Source organism: Cololabis saira, chromosome 18, assembly GCF_033807715.1.
Source record: "Cololabis saira isolate AMF1-May2022 chromosome 18, fColSai1.1, whole genome shotgun sequence".
Taxonomy (NCBI): domain Eukaryota; kingdom Metazoa; phylum Chordata; class Actinopteri; order Beloniformes; family Belonidae; genus Cololabis; species Cololabis saira.
Window position 1 is genome coordinate 33358918 of NC_084604.1, and position 20907 is coordinate 33379824.

At 41.0% G+C, this 20907-nt stretch overlaps 2 protein-coding genes across 5 annotated transcripts in view; one reads left to right on the forward strand and one right to left on the reverse strand.

The window, feature by feature from the left end:
• LOC133418516 (kelch-like protein 29) overlaps window positions 1–9178 on the forward strand; it is a 274919-nt gene extending 265741 nt beyond the window's left edge. For all 3 annotated transcript variants that reach the window (XM_061707244.1, XM_061707246.1, XM_061707245.1), the window contains 2 exons: window positions 5230–5374; window positions 7548–9178. In XM_061707244.1, the coding sequence (XP_061563228.1) occupies window positions 5230–5374; window positions 7548–7731 (329 nt within the window). In that variant the 3' untranslated portion in view covers window positions 7732–9178. The remainder of the gene's footprint in view (window positions 1–5229; window positions 5375–7547) is intronic.
• Window positions 8641–20907, reverse strand: part of atad2b (ATPase family AAA domain containing 2B) — a 113776-nt gene continuing 101509 nt past the window's right edge. For both annotated transcript variants that reach the window (XM_061707243.1, XM_061707241.1), the window contains exon 28: window positions 8641–12581. In XM_061707243.1, the coding sequence (XP_061563227.1) occupies window positions 12540–12581 (42 nt within the window). In that variant the 3' untranslated portion in view covers window positions 8641–12539. The remainder of the gene's footprint in view (window positions 12582–20907) is intronic.

A 20907-nucleotide genomic window follows, 5' to 3' on the forward strand; every position in this document is an offset into this window, starting at 1 on the left:
TTTTCTTCAATCTATCAATATCAAGACACTTTAAGTGTGTGAACATCTTGTAATTACTTGGTTTTATGCGTTCATTTGCTATAAAATGTGATTGGATGTTCATCTGAGTCACGATAATGAACAAAAACAAGGGGATTAAGCTGATGGCGCATAAAAAAATAATTTGTTGTCTTTACCGAACACACCTAATGGACATTTCACTTATTTATCTCAGGCGTACAAAGAAAGCATTTATTAAATAAAATAAAATACTGACCGTAACAGTGCAAATGCTTATTTGACCTACCCTTTATATGAAACAGAAGACGGATAATAATTTACGAAAAATTAAACATTAAATAAACATAACATAACAAAAACCTGAATCTGCTGTTTCCAAAGCTTCATTGACTCATGACTGAGTCTCATATTTAATTATTAGATTTATATATTTTTAAATCAGAAAAGTGAACTACACATGCACAGATGGACTAGTACAGTAGGTGCATGTCTCTTCTGTGTGATTGTTCCCACAACCCTGTTTCCCCGAGTTCACACTGACTCTGACTTCAACCTGCTTCTGAGTGCAGCAAGGAAGCAAATCATTATGTACTTCATACATTATTTCATACAGTGTTATAGTCAGCTTAAAGTATGTAGACCAGCAAATATTGGATTGCTGGATTCATAATGATTTGATTTAAAATGTTCTTTTGTAACATGTTGTTTGGATGAGTGTTACATTTGTGCACGTTTCCCCAAATCTCCAGACAATACGTGGTGTATTTCAGGAAAAAGTACATTTTCTGGATCATTTTCTGGATGCTGACCTCCTGAGAGGTCATTGCGCAGCTTCTCAGGGGGATTTCAGGTCTCTGTTCTGATTGATGCACCAAAGCTGCCAACGTGCTCTTTGGCAAACATCAGATGCATAGCGATGTTCTTCTTTTTGTAAGAGCAGCAGCTTCAGGGAGGCATCTATGGAGTAAGATAACTTCCAAAAAGATGTGTCCATGTTACTATTCGTATTCGTAATGATAAACATTTGTTTGTAAATAAAAAAGTTGTACCCAAAATTCTGCTGTCACACACATGAGTCTGATAAATTATTAGGGTTAGGATTGTTTTTATGTGAGTATGAATCTAAAAGCTGTGAGTGCAAAGTCTTGTGAATACAACGATGAGAAAATATGTTCCTCTATTTTTCTTATTTTTGTGAGGGGGGATATATATTGTTTTTCGGCACTACTTTGTTCTCTATAGCTGATATAACATGAATTACTCCTATGTGGGATCAATAAAGTTCTTATTTTTGCCATCTGAGAAAATTAAATATATTATATTTGGTCCCCTAACTGTTTCCCAAGTATATTAGTGCGTGTGTGAATGAATAAATGAGACGTAAAACGTACATTTCTTTGTAGAAAGGCGCTTTATGAAAATAAGTCCATTTACTTGTATCAGTTTACAGCGCAGTCTTGCCACATCCAATATGGCGGCGACGTTGACGTATCGCAGCAGCTCCATGGGGCGTCTACGTATATATGTCTAAGCTGTGACCTGCCTGTGACGTCATTTAGACAGTTTTTCGACTCGTACCCATAAACTTGAATTCGTGTTCACAGTGAAGACTCGTAGTCGTAGAAATTAGAGTTGTATTCACAAGACTTTGCACTCACAGCTTTTAGATTCATACTCACATAAAAACAATCCTAACCGTAATAATTGATCAGACTCATGTGTGTGACAGCAGAATTTTGGGTACAACTTTTTTATTTACATACAAATGTTTATCATTACGAATACGAATAGTTATAACATGGACACATCTTTTTGGAAGTTATCTTACTCCATAGGCATCTCCCTTCCTAGGTGTGCTGGCATGGACGGCTGGTTCTTTCATGGCCAGAGATGTCTGGTGCAGAGCACGCTTCACGCCTTAAGCTTCTCCTGCTTTGCTCTTCCTTACCTGCATCGTGGCCCAGGAGTTACCTTGGCTGGGCACCCACTTCTCAAAAGAGAAGATTTAACTGTCCCCATTTAGAGACAGATTTTCTAACGATGCACTGATGGACGCTTCAACCCTTTAAGATTACTTCATGATGCAGATCAACTACTTTTGACCTCCTGTTTGCATGGTTTACACCGGCAGATACTTCTCATGAACAATACGCTTAAAGTGTCAATCAAAGGGGCTCTAAACCACACCTCCAAGCTCATTTGTTAATTGGATTCCGGGATTCCCAAACTACTGACTCCAATTAGCTTTTGTTGAAGTAATTAGTCCATGGCTGTGTTCTTCTAGACAGCTCCTCAGGATCCACTGCCCGGCTAGTTTTAGGTGTTCCTCTGCTCCATCGGCCCTGATTCAAATAAATGGATCACCATCAGCTGGAAATCAAGTCTCTTAATCCATTCATTTGGGTCATGACTGAAGAACACAGTTGTATGGATTAATTTGCTTTCTCATTCATCTCTGTGGCTGTGTAATAGTGTTATCAGCTTAGGCAGATTGTGTTTATCTGTTATTGTAACTCGCATAAAGTACAGATCACATTTTATGTCAAATACCTTTTCTTCTCAGTCCGAATGTCTCAGGAGTCTGTTGAAATGATCCCACAAGCTTGCTACATCTTTCTTTGGGAAGTTTTTGGAAGCCACTCTTTTGAAATGTTCAAGTTCTACTAAGTTGGAGACATTTTTAGATCTCCAAAGACACTTTAGAAGAGGGTACATTCAAACGTTTGGATCTGCGTCACTCCAGGCTACTTTTTTCTTCTTTTACTTTTTTTTTTTTTTTTTAACCAAAATTTGAAATCCTGAAGTTCTGAAAAAGTTTCTGCTCAGGATTGCTTATTTATTTCCACCGTTCCGTTAGTTTTCTCCAGCCTCTCGAGTCTTACCTCAGAGGCAACACCCGAAGACTAGCATGCCGCTTCTGCAAGGCCAGCAGGGATGCATGAGGCTTAATGCATCAGATCAGCGGGATGTTTTTGTGAACAGTCATTGAAATGCCTTTTTGGTAACGTTCCAGCAGGTTGTCGTGTTAATGAAGAGACCGCTTGTCTTACCAAAAGTCCCTTTTCTAAAAAAGGGTATTTTTGGCCACACGACTGTAAAGGCCTGACTGGTGGAGCAGTACGTCGATGGTTGTCTCTCTGTACGGTTTGTCATGTCGCTGCAAATTAACTCTGGGTCTCATTCAGACCGACCACTGAACTGTTGTCAGACCGCAGCCAAGTCGCAGAGGCAAGGACAGAATCCTTCAGGCCTTGATGATGGAAACCTTGAGCACTTTTGTTCCCCTCAAAGTAAATGATTATAGGACTTGTCATTGTGGATAATTGCATGAAAATTGATAAGAATTACACATTAACAATTAATATGAGTGAAACATGTCAAAGGCAACTTCAGCATCACTTATAAATTAACGTATTGAGGCTAAAAGTATTTTATTTTCAACTCGTATGGTCATTAAATCATTGAAATCCGGTCAAGTGCTTATATGTACATATTGGATCATGAAGATGAAATCCTTGTTCTTCTCACTTTAACCTCAGTGTAGGGCTGTGCGATTAATCGATTTTAAATCTAAATCGGATTTATTAATCAAGACGATGTTAAAAAAAGGAAAATCGGAAAATCGATTTTCCTTTTTTGCAGCTGGCTGCATTACAGACAGAGCTCGTCTTTGTTTGGTCAAGAACATTGTAAATGTTGTCACTTTACTAAACTCAAGGAGGATTTACAGTATCTTTCAATTGCACTTCATTCCCAATAGGGAAATTTGTTTGCTATTTTTCTTTAAAAATAAAGATTAAATATTTGAAACGATTTATTCCATTGTCTTTTGTAGTTTTACCAAAAAAATCGAAATCGAAAATCGGGTTTTCAGAGAAAAAAATCAGGATTTTATTTTTGTCCAAAATCGCCCAGCCCTACCTCAGTTTTTACTTGACGTCTGTGACTTTGAGTTCAACTACTGGAGTCATAAATCATCAAGACCATTCTGTTAACTCAGGGATGGATTGTAACTTTTCTTCCGACAGCATTGTCAAGTCCAACGTGTGCAGAGATTTGGTTCATCCTGACTAGACTAATGATAAACACCAGCCTCAGCAGTACTTTGTCAAGTGCTAATTAGCAAATGCTACCAATAAAGTAAGATGGTTTATAGTGTAAACATCTGCACAACATCAGCGTGATTGCCTTTCCTGTTTAAGCCTGACAGCGAAGTGCAATTAGTATTTAGTTCAAAGTAATGCTAAGTGCAAGCAGCGCCTCACATGCAGTAATCAGAGGAGCAGCGGAGACACCTCCGACCTCCTGAGTTGACCTGTTAATTAAACATGTCAGACTCCTCTCAGCAGCTGGGACAAGGTGCACAAGAGAGGAGAGGAGCTTTTTCTATTTTCCACTGCCGTTATGAAGACTTAACTCCTCCGGCTCCCAGCCAAGTGTCTGCACATTATTCATGCCGCTTGTATATTGTACTGCTGCAATGTGCTCGTGAGAACATTGTTGAGTTTAAAAATGCACTTGCTCTTCCCACACAGCAGGGCTGATGCTGGACGAACTCCAGGTTTCCAGTGGGGTCGCTGGGCACAAACCGCTGCTTCATTTTGCTCCCAATCATCTATAATTCTGCAGCGGTGCTGCTTCGGTGGCGCTCTTTTATCGTCACATCCGACATACTGCGCCAGTCAGAGTTATGCAGTATGCAGGGTATCCATTATCCCACCTGTTCACTCATGTATTGCCAATAAATGTGCGTATAAATAAATATATAAGTATAAACCTGCAAGTGCCAGTGGGCCTGATGCAGTTGTGAATTATTAGAACCTGGGTAACTCTTTTATATTGCTTCAAAGCCCAAACATATTTATTTTGGAGCAGAACCCAATAAAGCCACAGTGATTTATGAACTGCACTCTTTCTTCAGTATAGGTATCCATTCTGTTTTTTTGTTTGGTTTGTTTTCCTTTCTCCCAAGGCAATCTTGAGACAGGCATATCTGTGAAGTGATAAGGAGAATGTTGATGATGATTGTTTTTTTTTTTTTTTTTCTGGGACCAGAGGTAGGCCGGAAAAAAAGAAACAAATTGATGCCATTACACTGAATGGAAATGTCTGCTGTGTGTGAAAATGACATCCAAACAATAGCTGGGTTTTTTTTTTCTTCAGGAAATAAATAAAAATAAATAAATCTTCTTCTTCTTTCTCTTTCTCTGCCTCCTCTTATATCTTTAGATAACAAATACGCCCCTGCAGTGAGTCTAAACGGTTTTATATTCATCTTGGGAGGAGCCTACGCTCGAGCTACCACTATCTATGACCCAGACAAAGGCAACATCAAGGCTGGTCCCAACATGAATCACTCTCGGCAGTTCTGCAGGTAAGAGATAATTAATACAGCAGCACCATGTGTAAAGTCAAAATCCCCCAGCGTGGCAGTGGGAAGATTTTTCAAAGCCCGCATTGTAAGAGTCCCGTTTCAACGCTTCAAGACTGCACAGCCTAAAAAAAAAAGTAAAACTCCAACTTATTAGTAATCTGTCAGTCTTTGTGTTGTTGCGCAGGTAAAGGGGTTGCACAGGGACAATGTATTCAGGCCATTTAATTAAAACTTGAACAAAGAAAGCTGTGGGCTGACAACGTTTCCAGCACAATGCAAAAGAGATGAACAAGTTGTTGCCTCGGTAGAAAAATCCAAACCATTTGTGGGCTGGATTTTTAAATTGGCTTGATCAGTAAAGCTGCAGTGTGGCATGCAGAGACGGCAAAAGAAAGATAAAAGTCAACAGCAGGCTGCTCGACTCGATCAACTTTCTATAAAATCCAGTTTGATTATTACTGTGATAGTTGGGTAGGTTTTTTTTCTTCAGGGGGTGGCTTTACGTGCATATATGTACAAAAAAGTACACCCGTCTTCCCAGCTCTCACTTTCACACAAATCAGGACAGGTGAAGGCAGATAAATACAAATTAACAAATTAACAGCTACTGATATCCCAGTCAAGTTGAGCCTCTGAAGTGTGGAGTTTACTGGATGAGAGACTTCATTTTCTGGCCTGAATTTTTTTTTTTTATTGTTTTTTTTTCCTCCTAAACACAGAGAAAAACAAGAATGCATAAAATACATTTGGGAGGCAATTACAGACAGTGATCTTATGTGCAGAATGTGCAGCATAAATCATGTTGTCAGAGTTATTGATAAGCTGCACCAGCACACGCCAGGCAGCTGTTCTGCTACATTTAACTAAGGCTGACACGCGAGAGGAAGGGATGGGGGGAAATAACAAACGCTGCCAAACAGAAACCCAAACACACTCAGAAAAATCTGCAAGGACAAGGAAGCCCGGCAGGTCACCGTGCAGGAGAGCAGATATTGTGCCCTGGCTGCAGCCAGCCCTCCGCAGGCCGCACCTCCCCTCCGTTTATCAGGATGAGCGGCGCCAGGCTTTGCCCCGCGCCCTCTCCATTTTGGATCAGCTGTGCTTTCTCTTTGAGTAGATTCGGGCTTTATGTAATAATCTTTCAGAGTCCCAACAGTGTTGTGAATTTGTGCATTATGTCTGCGCGTCCGCCACTTGTGTGTGAGTGAGAGCGTGCACCTTATGTAAATGCAGATCGTTCCAAAACCCCAACAGAAGTACAAAGCCCTAATCAGCTTACAGCACAAGTTTTAATCCTTTCCGCACACAAACTCCTGCTTCTGTTTCTCATATCAAATGAGCATATTTGAACAGATATTTGTTTTTTCATTAGTTTTTCCTCTTGTGCCCTCGAGAGTGTGTTTTTTTTTTTTTTCTACCTCAGCCTTGTCGGGTATGTGTGTGTGCATTTTCAAATATTCACAGACCTCCAGCACGATAATAGGTGTTTGTGTATCTCTCGTCTTTGTGCGGTTATGTAGTCAGGTTGTGATCATCGATGCTAGTTCTGTGGCTCATGGCTATCTTGTGTCAAAGACACAGCAGCTAATACTTGCATTCAGCCATTACCTTCCTGACACCAGTGACCTTTCATAACGTGTTAGTCCTCAACAGTCGGTGTGCCTCGTTCCTTTGGATTTAGATGAGAAATAAAACGTTTCTTGTGGCCATATCCAAATAATAGTCATCGGCTGTAAAAGCTTCGACTGTAGCGCAGCGGGTGCATGAAAATGTTTCTATCACTCGTCCTGACGCTGTGTCAAGAGATGCAAAAGACAGTTTTCATTTTGTTCTCTATTGTCGTTGTTGGACCGCGGCGCAGACAGAATGTTAATGCACAGAACGGCTCTGGCTGAGAAACTGTAACCAGCTTCAGAATGAGGGTTTTGTTAAACAAATAGTTGGGCATTTGTTCGCTGTCTGTGGCCTGGATGTTTGGATGGATTCCTCTGTCATTTGTGAAGCCGCATCAAGCTATTTGTGCAAATCCTTTTGACTTAGTTCAGCACAAGGAAAACATCCCGACTATGCTGTTATACAAGGCAGCAGGCTGTTGTTTCTAGTCAGTGTTTTCTAAGACTACACAAAAGAAAAAATGGCTGACCTAACCATGCTCTCTCTGACTATTCTGCAGCGCCATTGTCCTGGAAGGAAAGATCTACACCACAGGGGGCATTGTAAGCAGCGAGGGTCCAGCCCTGAGCAACATGGAGACGTTTGACCCTTGCACTAACACGTGGACGCTCCTGCAGTCGCTGCCCTGTCCACTCTTCAGACACGGCTGCGTGGTCATTAAAAAGTACATCCAGAGCGGCTGAGGGGGGGGCTCAGGCTGGACCGACGGCAAACACCAGCCAAGCTCCGGTTGTGGGACGACGTGTGATGGCAGCTCAGAGCCTGGCCGGTCGCTCGGTGACCTCTGGACTTGATGCCAGCATGGACCCTCCCAAAAAAAATAAAACCCTGTGCAGAATGTACTCATGTTCAGCTACTCAGCCATGCCAGGTGAAGATGCCTAACCTCCAGTACTGTATGTGTCATGGTTGCTCATCGTCTCATCCAACAGGCACAGGGACCCACTTAGTAGTTTACAAGCTCCTTGGTTTTTCATGAAACGCTTATTAAAAACCGAGCTTCTCATTCTCGTCTCTCCCAGATCTCAGTGAGCTCACCACGTCCCTGTTTCTTTGAAGCACTCGGCCTAAACTCAGTGAAAGCCAATGCAGGTCCACATTTTTGTCACTTTTGGGTGAATTTTACAGGTGCCGGTTCCATAGTCACTGATTAGCAGGAGTTTCTTTGAGGTGCATGAATGTTTTCAGAAGTGACATTAATGACGGACGGAAACATTAACAGGACCACGGCGGCTTTCTCATTCATCTGCGGACTTGACGAGCCTCTTCTCGCTTCTGGGTCAGGTAGCCAAATTCTTACCGTGTGGATTCATGAAGTGATTTCAAAACCAGATTTTGAACTCTGTGTTACCTGCTTTTTTAACAACTCCCTAAACATTGGAACAACGATCAAAATCTGGGTCGGGTGGGGTTTAAAGAGAAATCTTTTTTTTTTTTTTTGTCCAGTTCCAGCATGATTGCGATATCATCTGGAGGACTGCTGACGTCCCACCACCTCCACCTTTTTATCCATATCATGTTACTTATTGGAATAAAGATAGCACTACATTTAGGAAGGAAATTCACTGGAGTTTAATCAGACAGTTAAGATGGGATGAATCCTGCAGAAAAAAAGCACAATAATTCACTTGTGGCTGTTATCATCGATGTTCTCTGTTCAACCATGGGTTCGCTTGTCTCTCATTATCCCCCACCTCGTTATGTTTTATAAAACGTGTTTCATTGCAACTCACAACTGATGCTGGGTTGTTACTCTGTAAATACAGGCAGGAAATATGTATATTTTAAAACCGAAGGCAATTCTGTATAAATGTTTTTAGAAAAAAAACTGATAGGTTGGATTCAAAATGTCTGTAAATCTGTACCCCCAAAAAGAGAAATTAACAATTGTTATAACTGAACCCTAATAGATATACCAGAACATGAATGCATTGTCAAGTCTCTTTTTTTGGGGATGTGGTTGAGTTAATGGAAACATTTTAACACCAGTCACACAACTGAATGTTTGGTTTTCAATCGCAATCACCACAGAAAGTCAACAGGACATACTGGTTGATAACGAGCTGTTTTATAATAAATTCAAGCAAATTTCAGTCTGAAAAAACTATTTACTAAAAAAACAAAATGCTCAAATTTTCAATTTCATCTAAATTGACAGAAATAACTTCAAATGTACAGTTTGCACCTTTCTTCAAGTATATCACAGCAGTTTATTGAGAAATACAGTAAATGTTTCATTTCAAATATAACTTACACTAAAGTAACATTGTGAACAGGTTTGTTAAATACACAGACAAAGCTACAAAAACTGACTAACTGTGAGGGGAAACAAAAACAGGATAGAACAAACCTTTTCCTTCTGCATACTGGACTAAGTCTCAACTACCAGACAAAAATTGGTTTTAGTCCAAACGGGCTACAAATTTATAAGAAGAAAAGAAGATTGCAATGTATGACATTTCACTACTCATATTTCATATCCAGATGTTTATAAATCCTTAAAAAACTCTGTTTGGCAAAAAAAGAAAAAAAAAAAAACTGGAGCGTGAGCAACATGAAAAAGTCTGGTCTTGTTTCACACACAACAGAAACTCAGTTTCTTCCAGTACGTCTGTAACCACTCGGAGAAAACAGAACAATGGAGGAACCATAGAAAAGCAGAATGGGCATGTTGAACCTGAGAGACATGTAAACCCTTTATTCCCCCAAACACACCGAAAGAACCTGCTACACAAACGCTACACAAGTCAACACAATTGTAAAAATGGACGTGTAATGCTTCCCAATTTTTTTTTTTTTTTTTAAATTTCAAGATGTATAAAAGACTTACTAAATATGTGTAAAACTTTAATAAATAAAATCATGAGATGAAAATCTGCAGGAAAAAAAAAACATTGCTGAGGGAAAGAAAGGCAGGGGGTGTGTAAAGAGGCAGAATGCTCTATCGCTTCTAAGAAAGTGATAGGAGAAGATCTAAGACGTCCCCTCCACCTCCACGTACAGTAAGCTCAAAGAACCTGAAACTAAATCATATATAGTTCGTGTAAGATCTTTTTAGATTTAAATTTATGCAATCATCATCTGGCTCAAATGCAAACATACATAACAATCAGAGAGATAAACAACTCTTGGATTACTGCAGCAGCTGTGGTTGCACTGACCTGGTACCTAAGATGGTACTGTAGATGTTTCAACAGTATTTTGAGGGAGGAAAATACTGTTTTTGTACCCAGTAAACAGTTTTCGCATTAAAATAAATTACGCTGAGGTAGCATTGGTTTTTCCTCTCTGCAGTAGTCCAAGTGCCAACCTGTCATTACCGGTTTGCATATGGTCTTCACTTTTGTGACCTTGAAATGGAGAAAAGGCAGAGGTAAGCTGGGGTTAAAGTTGGCCCAAAAGGATTAGACAAGAGTGCTTTGAGTTAAAGATGGGGCTTTTTTCCAGTCTACACCTTCACAAAAACATGTCCAAAAGCATGAGAATGCCATGAAACCTCATAAAGCTCCAGGAAAATCTTAATCTACCACAATAAGAAAAGAAGTAGACTGTGTCGGCCTCAAGTCAGACTCCAGGTGCTCTTTTCTGGTGTTAAACAGAATGAAATAAATGTATAAAGTGGGAACACGCCTTTAAAAAATGTGGAGGGGAGAAAAATTATATATATTATGTACACTTTAGTGATGGGCACTGCCTAGAATAGCCTTGTTCTTTGTGGATCCGCCACTCATGCAAAGCATTTTTAAATTCACAAAAAAATAAAAAGAAAATACACAACATAATACATAAGTTGTTATGACAATCAAACATGTTCAGACTTGGAAAAAGAAAGCCGGTGAACAGGCACCGTCTGGTCAGCACCTTTTGAGGGAATGGGAGAACGCTTGGCACAACAAATCCTTTGACTCGCATCATTAGATTTTTGCATATGAAAAACTGAGGGAAGGCTGGTTTCGTCAAGCTCTCGTTCCGCCGGCTGCCCGCTCAGGTGGAGACTGACCTCCCCCTGCTGGCCTAGGGTTCCACAGGACATGAATACATTTAAATACTGAAACGATATTTCAAGTGCTGCAGACGTACAGTCTCTGGACAGACACCGACACGGCCACACAAGGTGAGTAGCTAACAAATCAGTTTGTATTCCTCAGATTTTCACACACCTGCACCTTTTTTTTTGCCAACGTTGCAGCTAAGATGTGGATCTTATATATATTTCGATTTTTTGTCTTTTTCTTTAAAAGGTCACTGTGAACTCAGTGATTAGGACCGTCTCTAACTAGTAGCCTTGTCATAGTAAATCCAAAATCTTGTTAAATATAGCAATTTCATGAGGTTTTAAATAAGGCACACACTAGGCAGTGCAAACTACTGACACCTTCCAATTTGTACTGCTTCCAGTTCCTCAGCCGGGGGTTTTTTTGGTGGGTAAAATCAACTGGTGGGCACAGCTCGACAGGGAGGAAAAACATTCATACTGTGAATGTAGTGAGGAGGGGCGTTCAGCTACCGTGAACTATTGGGGACATGACATAAATCTGCAGAGAATGAACGCCAGAGGTGGTCTGAGCAACTGTTTCTACCGCCGGGTTGTGCTTCTTCACCGCTAAACCAAACACCGAGAGGCTAACAGCTTTCCACCACGGATGTCCACTGTAATGAACAGGACTTAATTGGTTCTAGTCCTGCTGTGCTAACCTCATCAAGCTTGAGCTGCGTATAAACTTCTTTGCGAGCTTTAGTTCTGGGTGAGTATCCTTGTTGCTGGCTCAAAATTTTGAACTAGTCAAGGCGCTAAAATGGCAGAGAGAATTAGCCCCACAATAGCTTGATAACTGGCCCGTACGGTAAAGTGATCCACTTGAGGGCAACAAGGCTCAACAGTGTCGTTAAATGATTCATAACACTGTCGATCCTCTTCTCGCGGCACTCTGCATTCACACTTCTGCTGGTGAGGGTCTTAAGTGTGTGTCTACATGTTTAGTGTGTGTGTGTGTGTGTGTGTGTGTGTGTGTGTACATTTACAAGCCTATCCTTGTGATGGTGCATGGGCAGGTGTGTATGAGCTGCCTGCTGTGGAGAGAAGCGGCAAGGTTGTGATTTGACATCACCCGATCTGTTGGTTTTGCGAGTTGTCCGAGATGAGGAGTTCCCAAGAGCAGCATGGGTAAAAGATCAAGATAGCACCCGAGTAGCACCAGGGTTGCCCATCACTGTAGGTGTGTGTGTGTCTGGGTGTGTGTGCGTGCGTGCGTGTCTGTTTGACTCGCAAAACTCCAGGGGTTTGGTTGTGTAGAAGGGTTCTGGATCTGGCCAGGTTCCTGAGACAATAGCACCATGAAAGTCTGTTCTCGTCCTCATTTTCCAAGCAAGAGGAAGGAGCTGTGTGTGTGTTGGGGTGAAGACTGAACTCAAGAGGTCGTTCACTCAGTCTGTGTGCGTCTTTGTGGTCCCAGTCTGTTCAGCATCGACCTGATGGCCACGTCGTCTCCACCTCACAGGAATGTATCAAAATGCTGGGTTCTCTCCTCCATCTCCTGCAACAGAGACGAGAGACACGCACGTATCAACAAACGCTGTTTAATCCCACCAAACTGTGTGCAAAGCATCTGTGTACCATGGATTAAATATTACTTGGATATTTCCCAGCACAAACAACGGCTTTCACCATGATAAATGATGCAAAGTGAAGCAAAGCTGTGCCGGAGTAAGATGGGAAATTTTTCTCGGCATGAAAACAGCAGAGTTTGACACTGACTCAATCTGAACAGAGCCAGAGGAAGAGAGATGGATGTTAGGCTGCAATGGACCATGATTAATGCCTTGAAAATGTTATACTGCGTGTGTTCTCTCATCTGAATAGCGGATCTGTGTGACAGACACCCCTGCATGATAGTTTTTTAACTTTTGTGAAATTGCTATCAACTTTACAGCAAAAGGCAATTTTACACTTCTAAGGAATGTAAACTACTTTCGGAAAAGAAAGTTCTTTATGATAAACTTTCCCATTACACACACCTTCCAGTTAAAATTGGAGAATTTCAGGGAAATTCACATGATTAGCAACTGTACACTATAAAGGCCCTTGGCTGATGCTCCTTTAATGAGGTTATTTCTTTCATGTAAATGTCTGGAGATTATCTGCAATTAATCCAAAACGCAAAGAGCTATAAATACAGCGTTCAGCCTGTTATCTCGTTTGCATAGTGGAGCTTGACTTTAATGTTAAGATGATGTTACAGATGCACTGAAAATTAGCTGGTGGTCAGAATTGCGTACGAATGGTGGCCGGTAGGGCTGGGCGACATGGACTAAAAGTCATATCTCGATATTTTCTAGCTGAATGGCGATACTCGATATATATCGATATTTTTTCTGTGCCATAATTGGGGTTTCCCCCAAAGCATTATAGCATAGCATCTCTGTTAGCTTCATTTTTTTCTGAGGCAAACCCTTAAAAAAACAGTCAGTTTTAATACAAAGCCTCGTGCCAAATGTCACACAGGTACATTTATTAACAGAGGTCTGCACAATATCAAAATGTATAAAACAAATGAAATAAAAATAAAGTGCCTGCATATATAGAATAAAAATGCTTCTTGAATAAAATAAAACAAATATCCCTTTCCTGCAGAACAATTAAATTAAAATACACTGTGCAATTAATACAATGTAGACAGTAACAGGCAGACTTTTCCACTGAGGTTGACAGTTGTGCAAATAACAAAACATTTGTGCAAATCTCAAATAAAACATTCAAGTCAATTTGTCACAAAATAAGCTATATCAAAATCATTAAAAAAAAAAAAAAAAAAAAAATTTAATCGATATAAACGATATTGTCTCGTACCATATCGCGTTTGAAAATATATCTATATATTAAAATCTCGATATATATCGCCCAGCCCTAGTGGCCGGCCATTCGAATTCCATTTTTTTAGTTTAGTTAAGTCATAAGGCCCTTTCACACAGCCAGTTCGAGGCGGGAACGTTGCGCCTTTAAGCCGACTCGCTGTTCTGTGTGAAAGTCACGGAGGCGGAATGGGGGGGCCAAGTGGCCCCACCAATAAGCCGGCAGCGGAGGTAGTCACAGAGCCGTCACAGAGACGAAACGGGGTCTGTGTGAATGACACAGCCGGCATGCCGGCATGCCACTAGACGCTGACGCTGTCGTCACGCCTCTGATTGCGGAACGCCGGCATGCTGTGTGAATTTACAGACGAGAGCGGCGTTATGCCGGCGTTGTATGGTTCTGTGTGAACCAACAAAGGCGGCGTATTGGCAGGACTTCTTTACACCAATATTGCGGAATCTCTGTGTGAAAGGGGCTATAAAACAAATCACCACGACAGTCACTGAAAAGCTTCAAATTTGTACAACTAATAAGGTAAAAAAATAGCCTGTAGAAGAATAAGAGCTAACTTAAGGAGGTTCCCCTGCTGAATGTGTATAATGCTCTGAAACTCAGCACGGCTAAGGGAATAAAACTAATTCCAGTTCAACACACAGCCAGCAGCCGCCGTTACCCTTCAGTGGTTGATTGTGTTTCTGAGTTCAATGTTAAAAGAGTCAGACAAAAGCAGAACCTTGGCCACTGTGAGCATTTACACTTTGGTGTCACCAGTTTGCAAAGCCCATAAAGCAAGGTTCATCCCAGAAATGTTGTCCAGCAAACAGCAACAATTAAACGCTGCACCCTGACAGCATACTGGTACGCCTACTGGACATGCTTTTTTTGGGGGGAGCTAAAATAAATGCACAAACAGAAGACTCATCCTTATTCCACACGTAAATAAGAGCAGCCAGCTGTTCATGTTATGCAAAAATAATTCAAACTATACCTGGTACATTTATTGTTGCTTGGTTATGGAATCATCACAGGTTTGAGGCAAAAGTGCACATAATTCAGCTTCATGTTTAACTTAATTTCCATCAATTAAGCACTTAGCACTTTCTTCTGGTTAACACCAGCTTGCAGCAAAGCCATGAAAACGTGACACTGATGTGCAACTAAATAAAGAGGCACTTATGCGGAAGCTTTGCTGAAAGCTACAGCTCATTAGGCACAACCCGTGTTCCAGACGCATCATGCTCTTAACACGTGTCCGGTTTTTCCATTTTTCACTGTATACCCACACATCAACATGCAAATACGTTTCTCACTGCTCTGGAACCTCAGGAAGACCTGGTAGCTCGCCACCCCCCACCCACTGTCTCGCTGACGAAGTGGGCTGACTTTCTGGTGCCTGGCTGGACGCTGACCCACAAGGAAAGAGGCTCAAACTGCTGCACAGCTCAATGCAGAAACTGTTGAGCAATAACAGTTCTGTTTGCCGGTAGGTAATGTGTACCAAATTAAAAATCTAATATAGCATGCTCAGCAATCCCAATCAGTCATTCCTTTGTCTTGTTTACACAGGTCTGATTCATTTCCTTGGTGCTCCTATCTATCTCCCTTTCCACCGGGTTAATACATTCTATCATTTAGCATCAGATACATTTTCTGCAGTTGTGTGTCCAGTAACTTAATAAAAGTAATTCATTCATTCATTCATTTTTTCCAAGTAAAAATGTTGAAAGAAAAAACAATGGTGAATCCAAGGGCTTCATTGTACTCGGTTCTTAACTAAAAAGCAAACAAGAAACCAGGTTTTGTGCTCTCTATGACTGTTTAACATGTGCACAAAGTGTCTGCATATGTTCTAGTTATCTAAACATCTCATTGAGTCAAATCATGAACATTTACCAGCCGTCCAACAACAAAGAAACTTAAAGAAAAGAGACTTTTCTTTAAGTTGCGACATGATACAGGTGTGTACCGATTTTCGTTCATGTACGTCAAACTGTATTGTGGGGCTTGAGGCACAAAGTTTTTTCCGTCTGAACCAATCAGATGAAGGGTGGGGATGCTTTTTGGCGTCTAGCGTTGCCACGGTAACGCTTTTGAAAGAGAAAAGTAATGCGCGTAGTCACAGGATGGAGACGCACATTTTGATGTATAACACACCTGGGCGCACGTTACTGTTCGGGCCGTATTAATTGCCGAAGGAATGGCATAAATTGCGCCAAAATTACACGATTAATTCAAAATGGCCGACTTCCTGTTCGGTTTCGGCCATGGCGCCAAGAGACTTTTCTTTAAGTTGTGCCATGATACAGGTGTGTAGCGATTTTCGTGAATGTATGTCAAACCGTATTGTGGGGCCTGAGGCACAAAGTTTTCTAGGGGGCGCTGTTGAGCCATTTTGCCACGCCCATTAATGCAAACCATTAAATATCAAATTTTTCGCCAGGCCTGACTTGCGTGCAAAATTTGGTGACTTTTTGGGCACGTTTAGGGGGGCAAAAAGGCCCTCCTTTCGTCAGAAGAAAGAAAAAAAATACAAAAGGGCCTTCACACTGTAAGTGCTCGGGCCCTAATAAGCAGAGAAGTAAGTCCAGAAGAGCTCTGACCAGCCAGGCTGTGGCCAAAGAAGTTCTAAGGGTGTCCTGGAGTGTGATGCACGCCATCAGATCCTATACTACTAGCATCTGGGGAGATCAGAGGGATACCCATGACTGCTAAGTTCTTTGGACCTCCACCTAAGCAGTTTTTGCAGGGCATATTGCTGTGTGAAATGTGGATTTGGTCCCTCTGGCTTCAACTGTACGCAGGGTACAGTTTACTCCATCTGCTAAAAGGTTAGGTCTTCTGAAGACTGAGACGAGACATACCCAGAGGAGGATGCAGGGAACGAAGAGAGACAAATGTATGGACATGCTCCATTTCACTCAGCTCCTCAACACAGACACAAGTACCACTGCACTACAAGAGTGCAACATTAAGCAGAGATGGCTGCCGCCATATCCAATATCAACTCTGCGTGCGTCTGTGTGTGTGCATGTTTTTGCCATCTCCAGAGAGTTACAAGGAGATGACCTGCTGTGGAGTCAAGGCACCTGTTGGAAAAAACAGGTAAGCAAAACATGTGCCAGATGAGATGACATTTCTGCTCCCGAAACACGATTTAGTGTGGCAGTATGAAATGAACCCAGACGCGCCTTCCCTTATTCCACCAGCCGACCTGTCAACAGGCGGCACCACCTGGCTGACTGCTCCGATTCCCTTTGCCGCTTCCCCGTCCCCAACATGCTGACAACCCACTCTGGCTAGCAGCACCAGGACACTGCCATTCTCGTCCCCCGTCTGCTCTGACATCGTACAGCAGCAGCAGATGGGACGCCGAGAAAATATGCAAACGTTGTTTCTGTATGCAAGCAAGAAAAGAAAAGCGATTAGGAATTAAAGGATACAAAAAGTCTCCAAAAAAGTGAGGGTCTGCTGTAGGGCTGCAGCTATCGAATATTTTAGTAATCAAGTATTCTACTGAAAATCCCATCGATTAATCGGATAAAACATATTTTTGTTTAGTTAAAGAGCGATTATAAATATACATAAGATGTTAGATGTTAATTGACATCACTAAGACTAAATTATATAATCCAGTAGGTTCATGGCTGTTTATTTAAAAACCCTGAACTTACACCAGTCGACCAAATTCACTGCCTTCACTCAAATAACTAAGGATCTTACCAAGAAATGTTCTTATTTCTAACTTAAAAATGCCATTACACCTGATAACACACATAACTTAAAAGGTTAGGTGTTTTTCCCACGTGTTTCAATTGAACTTTCATTTGTGTCAAGAAAATGTTAAGTTCTAGTTACGTTTTAAATTAGAGTTTTGGCAGTGTTCAAAATAAAATTATGAGACCTGCTGTATTGGAGCACATTTTCTTTTAGTTAAAACTGTAGCGGGGACAGATGTTTAGAGAAACCTATGTATGTACCGGGTGAAGGCTGATTTATGGTTCCGCGTTAAATCGACCCGTAGCCTACGCCGTAGGCTACGGGTCGATTTAACGCGGAACAATAATTTTGGCTTTAGAGGGGGAACATATAGGAGAACGGACCAGAAGAATATAGAGTGGATTAAAAATAAAAGTTAAGCACTGAGCTACATGTGTCTCCGTCTGGGCCATTGCAGACTCATTGCCTGAGCATGATATTACTAAAACCAAACATACCCGCCGCCTCTTTCTTCTACCTTTTACGTGCGCGGCGTCAGCGCGTTGTGCCGCATTAAATGTAGTCCGGGCGTAATACCTGCTTTGAGCTGGTGAAATTAAACGATTCCTCGAGGCAGAGAAAAATTCCTCGATCATTTTTTGTAATAGTATTACTCAAATTATTCAAGGAATCATTTCAGCCTTAGTCTGGTGTTTATCATATAAAAAAAAAATACATAAGAATGTAAGTGTCTGATTTAGGCCCAAGTATATTGAACATGATAAATCAGACTTTTAATCTCAAGCTAACGTGATTTTATGTGACACAGAATACCAGTTTTTAGGATGGAATGTAAATCTGAGTTATAAAGTAGCATAACATCCTTAGTAATTACATACTCAACATATTCTCTGTATGGTTGTATGAATCAAAAGCACTAAAGACAGCCTTTTAAAAACACCTTCACTGAGTTTCCATTGTGATGAAGTTCACTGACAAACAAAAACAATAATATAAATTGTACTGACACTGATAATGTCCCACTCCACCCCCATGAAGGAGATCTATCCCAGCTGTCTTCATTTCAGAGAGTACCAAACACATTGTTTCAGTCTAAAAAACGTATTGATGTCTATATCCAAGAGGTCCTCTTAGCTGACTTTTTTCTTCAGTGGCCCTCTGTACTATACTCCTCTGTACTATTACACTATTCTCCCAAAAGAAATGTGATACGCAAAACTGAAATAGAACTACAATACACAACGCCTTAGCATCTCAAATAATTGCATAATAGCTAATGACATTGGACAACCCACAACGGATAACACTGCACATCCTAGAACTGTGCGGTGTAGAAATAATTCCTATAAAGACTGACTATTAGTCGTGTTTCCATCACCCCTACATTTGCCCAAATATCGAAAAAACATTTTTACTCTTTTACAAGGTGGTTTTTCAGAAATCCAGTTTATCCCAAAAGTGTAATGGAAACACTTTTTGCAACATTTCCACGTCTCTGGCAGCGCTGGATGTGATGCAGCCGGTCAATCTAACGTCCTCAAAATCTAGTTTCCAGCTGTTTTTGGCTTCAATAATACGATGTGGTTGTGCTGTAACACTAATCATTAACGCATTACATGAGGGCTTTGCCTCTGAATCAACATCTGCTGCCGTCATCATCTGACTACCTTCTCAACGGCGCTAGCAGCAATTACAATAACAAGTGAAAGGCTACAAATGTTTTTGGCCATGGTCCTCAACGTTGAGATTTTCTTTTTAGTTGTTTTGAAGTCTTGCAGGGGGAAATATGGAGAGTTACGAGAAACGCTTATTCGAACCTCTTGACTGACACTTGATATCAATATTGTTCCTGCAAACAAAAACACGAGCGTTGTTTTTAAAGCATGACATTGAATTTTTGGAGTTGTAATTTCTTGAAAACAACTTGAAAACACGTTTTTGATTTGAGTTGCAATTGGATGCTCCACCCCACCCCCAGAGAGTCCACAGTGGTGTCTGGACAGCCCTCAATCAGAGCAGAAAGAAACAACAGCAGCCCGTGAAACAGCTACTTTCAAACAAATACAGGGAATGTGTACAAATGCTGAAGCTATTCACACATTACTCATCATCACGCCCGCCGATATGGGGGGACAAACGGGTCTGTTGTCCCGGGCCCAGGGTAGGGGGGGGCCCAGAACTGAATTTTTTTTTTTTTTTTTTTTTTAAATTCTCATTAAATTATGGAATCATTTTTCAAAATGTTTCAAAATATGCCTATTTGTGGAAAAAATATGTAGTATTTGAGTTACATAAAAGCTTGTTATTTGTTTTCTTCCTAATTGTCCTCGTGGTCAAGAACCCCCAACACAAAAATGGTTTGGCTGCTGATCAAAATTTGATGTTATCATTTAATTCAACCATTAGAATGGTCAAAATGTCTGGTCAGCACAAGTCCGGTGCTCAGAAAAGAAGAGAAAAGAGAAGAAGAGAAGAAAAAAAAAAAAGACCTCAGAGATTCTCTACACAAATATTTTAAAAAGGTGGTGACGGTGAAGCTGGAATTAATAAAGTCAGCGTAGAGCAAGGTAAGAAACAGCGCAGCCAACGTTTACCAACCTTGTAACTTAACCTAACTGGCTAGCTCTAATGTTAACGTCCATTAGCTTGTAAAACCTGAAGAGCAGAGGGAGAGGAGAGGAAGAGGAGAAGGAGAGATCCGGGCGCAGGGGAGCCCGTCTTAGATTATTTTGTCCGGGGCCCAGGCAAGACTGTCAGCTGGCCTGCTCATCATATCCATCAAATATCAATTAAATGGATGTAGTCAACCGCGATCAGATGTGAAGCCGATACGGCTGTGCCTTAAACAAGATCATTGGCCAATGCTACAAAATAGCTGCAGCTGTCCCTTTCTCAGTTTTAATAAATGTTTCGGACTTCTACAAGCAAACAAGTCTCACACACACTTCAGCAGACACGTGTAGGCAGGATTTTCACTGCTGTTACAGAGGGATGTTTTGACAACCTCGACATTTATCAAGCTGACAATTTTCTTTTATCAAAATGTACTCAAAATTACAAAACATATCTACTGAACAAAAAAAAATTATGCCGACATGATAGCCTTAACCATTCATTTAAGCCCAGCAATGCTTCTCATTTGTTGCATTATTATCTTTAACAAGAGCGTTTATTTTCAATTTCAGGGCAGAATTCTTTGTTTTCATGCTCACATATTGTACGGCTCCCCCCTCAAAGCTGCTCTTCAGTTTGAGTTCTGGTCTTTCATTTATTTATTTTTCTTCAACGTGCAT